This window comes from Pomacea canaliculata, linkage group LG9 (assembly GCF_003073045.1).
Source record: "Pomacea canaliculata isolate SZHN2017 linkage group LG9, ASM307304v1, whole genome shotgun sequence".
NCBI lineage: Eukaryota > Metazoa > Mollusca > Gastropoda > Architaenioglossa > Ampullariidae > Pomacea > Pomacea canaliculata.
In genome coordinates, this window is record NC_037598.1 from 1,338,788 (window position 1) to 1,347,147 (window position 8,360).

General features: G+C 44.1%; 1 protein-coding gene across 1 annotated transcript in view; it reads right to left on the reverse strand.

The window, feature by feature from the left end:
• Positions 1-5,304: 5,304 nt before the first annotated feature.
• LOC112571924 overlaps positions 5,305-8,360 on the reverse strand; it is a 23,157-nt gene continuing 20,101 nt past the window's right edge. The window contains exons 7-8 of the mRNA XM_025251331.1: positions 6,424-6,517; positions 5,305-5,903 (exon numbers count right to left, since the gene is read on the reverse strand). Coding sequence (XP_025107116.1) covers positions 5,747-5,903; positions 6,424-6,517 — 251 coding nt within the window. The 3' untranslated portion in view covers positions 5,305-5,746. The remainder of the gene's footprint in view (positions 5,904-6,423; positions 6,518-8,360) is intronic.

Consider the following 8,360-nt stretch of genomic DNA (forward strand, 5'->3'; position numbering starts at 1 on the left):
TAAAGGTTTGCAATCTGATGAAATAAGTGACTGTAGTTTACCAGGGGAAAGACATGCAGTCTTGGCAGCCTGGTCTGCTCGAACATTACCTGGAATACCAGAATGGCCAGGCGCCCAAAGCAAAACAATGTCCTTGCTTCGTTGAATGAGTGCTGCATTAATTTTATGAATCTGGATCACAAGGGGGTGGTCAGAAACATTTGAAAGAAGAGCTTGGAGTGCAGAAAGAGAGCCTGAAATAATCAGAGAGTTGTGCTCCTAAGATATGTGAGCATGCTGCAAGGCAAGCAAGATGGCGTGAACTTCTGCAGTTCGCAGCCCGTGGCGGATGACAGGACGGAACTGCTGCCGCAGCGACTGGGCCACCCCTTGGGACCATCTGTAAATACAGAGCAGAATTCAGGATAGTCAGAAATGAGTTCAAGAAAGTGTTGGAGATAGATGGGGTCACTAGTGTCCCCCTTTTTAAACGCTTTAAGATCAAAACAAATCTCTGGAGCAGGAAGGATCCAAGGAGGAGCTTTTAGTAGAGAAAGAGGTTCTACCTATTGAATATCTACTCCGGCAGCTTGTAGGTGAGGTGCTACTCGGAGTGATAATGGCTTTTGTTCCTTGGTACAAATGGCATACAGGGCATTACGCTGAGGTCTGAAAAAAGCACGGTACGCAGAGTTTCCAAGATGAGCTTTTAAGTGACAGACATAGGATAGCACGAGTTTCAGACGACGGAGAGAAAGTGGGGGCTCACCAGCTTCAAACTTTGTACAGGAGTGGTGCGGAAGGCACCCAGACAGATGCGGAGCCCTTGATGATGAATTGGATCGAGAATTTTGAGGTAGGACTCTCGAGCAGATCCATAGATGATGGATCCATAGTCTAGCTTGGAGCGGACCAGTGCACGATATAGACGAAGCAGGACCGTGCGATCCGCCCCCAGCTGACATCTGACGCCAGCAGTCCAATGATTCAGTCTCCACACACACACACAATCGGTACAGAAGTCCGCCGAACAGACGATCGTAGAGTTATATCCACGTCGAGGAATCATCGTCACGGATGTCACCGATGTTTCCTCGAACCGTTGAACCGGCAATTTATATCCAAGGCAGCTGTTCACACAGTGATGTATGCGAGCTGATGCTCGATCGCTTATAAATCCAAATGTATCTGAAGCGAGTTATGTTCAAGGCGGATTATTTCCAAGCGTATCTAACGGACAAAACGTTAACACTTTCAGTAGAGAAGATGGCGATTCGGCACTACCCTTCGGTAGAAAGGAGGGCAATTCAGTACTACCCTTCGGTAGGTACGGTGTTAGCATCCGTTATTCACGTGTAACTAATACAGTGGAAGGTCCGTCCTCATACACAGGTTTCCACTGCACGACCATCAGAAGTAAAGTCCACGACGGATCGCAGTGAATGTCTGCCGCCTCCGTGTAGTACTGTTCACTTTGATGTCTCTCTGCTGAATACACCGTCCGTTACACGCAATTTGTCCTAGGATTCTCACCTCAAGCAGCTCGTCTCTGACCGTCCTGACGGTCGAAACAATAACACCTTCGGTAGAGAAGGTGTCGATTCAGCACTACCCTTCGGTAGGTACGATGATAGCATCCGTTATTCTCGTGATGCTAATACAGTGGAAGGTCCGTCCTCGTGCACAGATTTCCACTGCACGACTCAGAAGTATTCACTTCAATGTCTCTGGTTCCACCGTCCGTTACACGCAAGAGGACAATGTGTCGGAGGTCCGTCACCTCAAGCTGCTCGTCTCTAACTGTCCTGGGAAACGTTAGTTCGCCTAACTCTTTTGACCAATGAAGCCCCAAGCTACCGGGTAACTAGGACGACTGCTTGGCGACCCATCGTGGAGTCCATGCCGACCAATCATAATCTCTGTACCATGTAGTCGGCATGGCTCCCACCTCAATTGATCGCAGTCGCGTAGTTACCTCTTGCTGACTTCCTTACGTCAAAACCCCATTGAATGACGTAAAAATGATCCGCGTGGAGATTGCGTCAGCATTCGCGTGACGCTCTCCCCTGGTATCGCGGATAATAATCAAGTAGAACAAAAATAACATTCACATGGAAACGCGAATCGCTACAGATGCACACTGACTTCGTAAGAGAAAATTTGAAGCCGTTTTCTGTCACCCATCTTTGTACTGCATTTACGCACAGTTAAAGTTTGCGTTCGAGGTATGGTAGGGAACGGCCTCGAATGCACAGAGCAAAGTCATTTACATATAACGAGGCCTCTAAACCGGGACAAACAGATTTTAAGATTGAGTTGATTTTGATCTTGAAAAGAGTTGGAGAAAGAATGCTGCCCTGAGGGACGCCCATTTCCTGTTCCTGAGTATCAGACAGGATAGATCCTACTCTCACTTGAAAGAGGCGATGTCAAAGAAAATTCTAGATGAAGAGTGGCATACGACCCCGAAAGACAAGGGCGTGAAGGTCCAGCAGAATACCTTGCTTCCAGGTAGTGTCATACACCCTCTCCAAAAAACAGCCCTAAAACATGTTCTTTGCCGACAAACGCATCCCTGACAAAAGTTTCAAAACGGACCAAGTGGTCCAGGTTGCTGCGGTATTTTCTGAAGCCACACTGCAGGTTGTAGAGGAGACCTTGAGATTCGAGATGCCAGGTGAGCCGAGCATTCGCCGTGCGTTCAAGAGTTTTGTACAGACAACTATTGATAGCGATAGGACGGTACGAGTTTGGATCAGAGGTATTCATACCAGGTTTTGGGATGGGTACCATAACTGCCTCTCTCCACGAGGAAGGGAAACAGCCGGACACCCAAATAAAGTTAAAGATCTAGAAGGAGAAGGAGAGAGACATGTGGAAGATGAGTAAGCAGTTGATATGAAATGTTGTCTGGGCCTGGTGCAGAGTCTTTGCACTTTTGAAGGGCCTGTTGTAGTTCAGAAACAGAAAAAGGTAAATTGTACTTTTCGGAGTTATCGGAAGAAAAGTCACAGCCAGAAGATTCCTGAACAGTTTTCAAGCGTTGGAAATCTGAAGAGTAGTGTGAAGAAGAGGAGTTGTGAGCAATGGTGGATGCTAAGGAATTAGCAACATCTCGTATCTCTGTGAGAACAGAGTCTCCAACCCGCAGATGGCCTATCAAGCTAGCCTGAAACCTTCCCTTTATCTTCCTCATGGCCGCCCACACCGCCTGGGAAGCGGTACGGGAGGACAGTAAGGACACAAACCTCTGCCATGCAAGTTTTCTTGCCTGTTTAAAAATATAACGAGCATGAGCTCTACTACGTTTAAAACTTAGAAGATTTTCAGGAGTAGGTTGTCGGAAGGCAAGGCGCTGGGCTTTCTTCCGAGCGCGCTGGGCCACCCTACACTCCTCTGTGAACCATGGCACCCGTGATCCGCTATTACGATGCCTTCATGTAGGGATCGTTTCTGATGCGATTTCATTTAAAATAGAGGTGAAGACCTTGGCACGATGCAACATAGGATCATTGCCAATGTCTTTAACCTCAAAATTAAAAATGGAACTTCGGAGGAGACGGGTGGAGCAGATGGTCTGAAAAGCAGGCCAATCTGCTTTAGTCAGATTCTACCCGCCGTTACAAAGATTATCGTTCCGTTCCAGACTAGTTATAAATTTTAAAATAATAGGAAAATGAACACTGCCGCACAGTTCGTCATGTACAGCCCAGTTAAAATCTAATAAAAGTGCTGGGCTGACCACTGATAAGTCTATTGCTGACTCTTTACTTCTGTAAGGACGGCAAAAGGTGTTAGAGCCTTCGTTCAAAATACAGAGATCGCTTTCCATAAAAAAACAACTCTCCTCTGGTGTCAGTCGAGGCCCGGCCCCACAAGGGGTGGTGCCCATTAAAGTCCCCTAAAAGAAAGACGGGAGCAGGAAGTTGGGCATGGTAGGAAAAGGAAGACAAGAGAAAACTATAGTAAACAGAAAAAGGTTAAAACTGAAGTATAAGAGGGTAATGCTTGATTAGAAAAAGAATATAGGTGAAAGGGCCATGTAAAGGAGAAAAAGAAAAAGCATAAGAAAATCGGCTGGGCCAGCTGAGTCACCCAGCCAGAGAAAGACTGGGTAGTCACCCCCGGCACGAGAAGCTAAGCCCACAGAAAAAACTAATATAGTACAAAAAACTAAATTGAAGCCTAGAATATAGCAGCACAAAGAATCTGGCAACCACTTCTGTCAGCTCTCCTAGACACCAAGAGCAAGTGACGACAGGAAAAGAGGGCACCAACAACAGTAAGCAGCACCAACAACAGTAAACACACGGAACAGCGACCCTCCTTCTACACCTCCCAAACCCCTCCCCACTCGACTAGATGGAAGAACCTATATAGCCACTTTCTCCATTGCTCTGTGTAAAGTTCTGGAATAGTGTAAATTATTTAAGTAAAACCTTTTGAAGGTGTTATTGTTGTCAACGTCGTCGTCGTCGTCGTCGTCGTTGATGTGCCGGATCTAATTGAACTTCCGACAGGGGCGGCATCTGGGAAAACACTGTGTCGGTTTTCTTTGTTTTGAGCTCCGGACCTGAGGGCTGAGGCTGAGGATTGAAAACCAAACTTTTACATAGTTAACGCGAATCAAGACTTGTATCGTGTAAACGTGAGATTTACTGATTACATGTTTTAATGTATGAATAATAAAGTTAATCGCTTTGTTGTTGATTATTTTTCAAATGAGACGTTTCTTAAATTCAGATTTTTGCTGGTGATTTGATATAGTCCGTATATAGCTGTAGAGCTGTAACATCTTCATTCCTTCACTCCCGATATCCCTTCCCTCCTCCCTCTACACTAATTGCGTCAGTCAAATAATAATGATAATAAGTGTAAGCACATTTACACATAATAATGTGTAAGCACATTTACACGTTGGATTATAGCTCGTCAAATCAAGAAATAAAAGCGTCAGCTAACAGATGTCACTATAAAAAAACATGAAATAATTGCAGGAATGAAGAACTGAGGAGTGAGCGTTTCCTGTGGAGATGCATTATGAGGCTGGATCAAGGCCTCGAACGGAGACACGTGAAGAGGAAGGGGCAGAACATACCTAACAATATTGAATAAGAAGGTAAAAGACAATCTGCCGAATTTCTCCTGGGTAGCGAAGAGACCTGTTTCCATTTAAGTCTTATTTTCTCTCTCCCCGTGCTCCACCTACTCATCAAAAGATCATCTATCTTTGTATCAGGCCTGCCATTATAATTACACATATCCCTATAAAAAAAAGGTGACACCAGTTCTGTTTACAAAAACAAAAAAGTGAAATATTTTTAAATCTTAATTTTATTCATCAGATGCAACGACTTCATCAACATAAAAGCAACATTAATTGAAAATGAAAACTTTCGAATACCACAATGCAACCGCAACTGGCGAATTCAAATGGAATTTTTTTTGCGCTTAATCCTGTTATATACATATAACCTGGAGAAGCTTAAAGCTATTAAAATAGTCCATTTGTCTAAAGCAAATGTGTCTCTTATAAGCAGCAGCATACACCAGTCCTTTGTGTGTGCAACCGAAAACGTAAGTTGAAAATATTGTTATAGTGTGTAGCGTCTATCAAAATGTACTTACAATGACAACCAAAATAGCTCCGAAAGCTGTGTGTACAACTAAATAATGAGAACATGATGGAGACTGTCAGTTTTTATTATATAGTTGACACAATGTACACATGGCAAGCACGAAGCGCTTTTGTAAGGCGAGTTCAATCTCACTCATTATCTGGGCCTGCTTCTGAGGCTGCCTCTTCTCCCCCTTCTTTCCCTTCTCCTTCCTTTTCTCCTTCTTCACCTTCTCCTTCCACCTTCTCTCCTTCTTCAGTTTCTTCTGGTGGAGTATCTTCTTTTGACGAACCAGCCAGCCGACATCTGCATCACAAAGGAAATTTCATTCAGTTTTAAAAAGCCCATACTTGGTAAATACACGATGTAGGCTCTGTGGTTTGGGTCTTTATGCAGTATCATCATAACACTTTTGTATGAAATTTCAAAATAAGGGATCTTTGTTACAGAAGTTGCTTATACAGAAATATTTCAGCTCATTCACGTAAGCACTATTCTGTAGATGACAAGTCAGTTACAGACAATGAAAAAAATTTCAAAGTGGTGCTCCACTGAAGCAGAACGAAGTCTACTACAAGACTTGTTTTCGTAAATTGATCCTTTCCAGTTGTATTCATCTTTTAGTAATAAAACATTTGGAAACAAAATACTATTAGGCCCAACAAAAGAGAATAAGTTTATTTCTGTTCCGTGAAAAGTGAACATACATAGACGGACACTCATTCCAAATGGCTAAAGTTCAACAAAGCTATTAAGAATTCCTAATCGTTTGGCTCTCCCTCCCAAACATATAAACATACAACATTTTTTGTATAATATCACTCACATAATAAAGATGATCAACCCAATTGGAATAGAGAGGGCCGCAATCAGCAGCGCTTTTGGTGGTAATGTGCATTCTTCAGGTGGTTCTATAATTGCTGTACGAAACATAAGACGCAACAATTACTTCACAATAAACTGCCTTGATAAACAATAAATATGACATAAGTATATTTTACTTCAATGTAGTAGACGTCAGTGAGGCAGACCCTGATAACCCTACAGTTCAGCCAGATATGAGTAGCTAAAAAATTGCGTTTATTTAGTGGTTGAATTTTTTAATTTTTTAAAAAAACATATTTTTATTTATCGTCTCTTGTCCAGACTGGCGGGGCGACATTACTACAGGAGTTTTATTATCATTTTCATCGCCAGCCGTAGTGTTCCCTTCTTTCCTAACAACGAATGCCAGAAATGAGTAAGACGCAACTAACCTTATTTCCCTGAACACCTCTGGCCCTATAAAGGTTTTAATTAATATCAGCCCTATAAAGGTTTTAATTAATATCAGCCCTATAAAGGTTTTAATTAATATCAGCCCTATAAAGGTTTTAATTAATATCAGCCCTATAAAGGTTTTAATTAATATCAGCCCTATAAAGGCCTACTTGAACAACCTAGCAAGTGAGGCCGAAGAAGCAGCAAGAAAAGGAGAACAAGGAAAGCTGTACACGATCACCAAGACGATTAGCGGCAAATTCCACAGCACCAACAATGCCCCAGTCAAGGACAAGGGAGGGAAGCTGCTAACGACAGAGAGAGAACAAGAAGCACGCTGGGCTGAACACTTCAGAGAGATACTGAACAGACCACCACCTTCTGAAGTAGCCGACTTACAAGAAGCCATTGAGGACCTAGACGTTAACATCGCCCCACCAGAGAAGCAGGAAATCATCACAGCAATTAAGTCCTTGAAGAACAGAAAGGCACCAGGCCAGGACAATCTGAATGCTGAATTATTCAAGGCAGACCCAGAACTGGCAGCCAATATCCTGCAACCCCTATTTACCGCAGTATGGGAAGGGAAGCAAGTCCCAAATGACTGGACCAGAGGAGTGATCGTCAAAATCCCAAAGAAAGGATCCCTTAGCGACTGCAACAACTGGCGAGGAATAACTCTCCTGTCCATCCCGAGCAAGATCATGACAAAGATCATCATCCAACGAATCTCAGAGGCAGTGGACACACAACTTAGAGAAGAACAGGCTGGTTTTCGTAGAAGAAGATGATGCACCGACCAGATATTCGCACTACGCAACATCATAGAACAGTGCACAGAGTGGCAGAGGCAGCTCTATATTAACTTCGTAGATTTCCAGAAGGCTTTTGACAGCATCCATAGAGAGAGCCTTTGGCGCATCCTGAGAGCATACGGAATACCAATGGAAATTGTACTGCTGATCAAAAGCTTCTATGCGAACTTTTCATGCTGTGTTGGAAACAGTGACATCTACTTTGAGGTCAGGACCGGAGTGAGACAAGGCTGCGTGATGTCTTCCCTGCTCTTTAACCTTGTCATTGACTGGGTAACGCGCCATACAACGGAAGATGAACCAAGGGGCATACGATGGACACTCTCCACGAACTTAGAAGACCTAGACTTTGCCGACGACCTGGCCCTGCTGTCACACACCCACCGGCACATGCAGGAGAAGACGACTCGCCTGCACACTTTTGCGCAGCAGGTCGGACTGCACATCAGCCGGACAAAGACAGAAGTGATGACCCTGAACACCATCAATACAACACCGATCAGCATAGAGGGAGAAGACCTGCCGATGGTTGAAAGCGTCACCTACTTGGGCAGCGTGGTCACGCAAGATGGAGGAGCAGGCCGTGACATCCAGAGCAGACTGAGCAAAGGCAGGGGCATCTTTTGTAGCCTACGCAACATCTGGAAGTCGACACAGTACAGCATCAATACCAAGCTGAGACTTTACC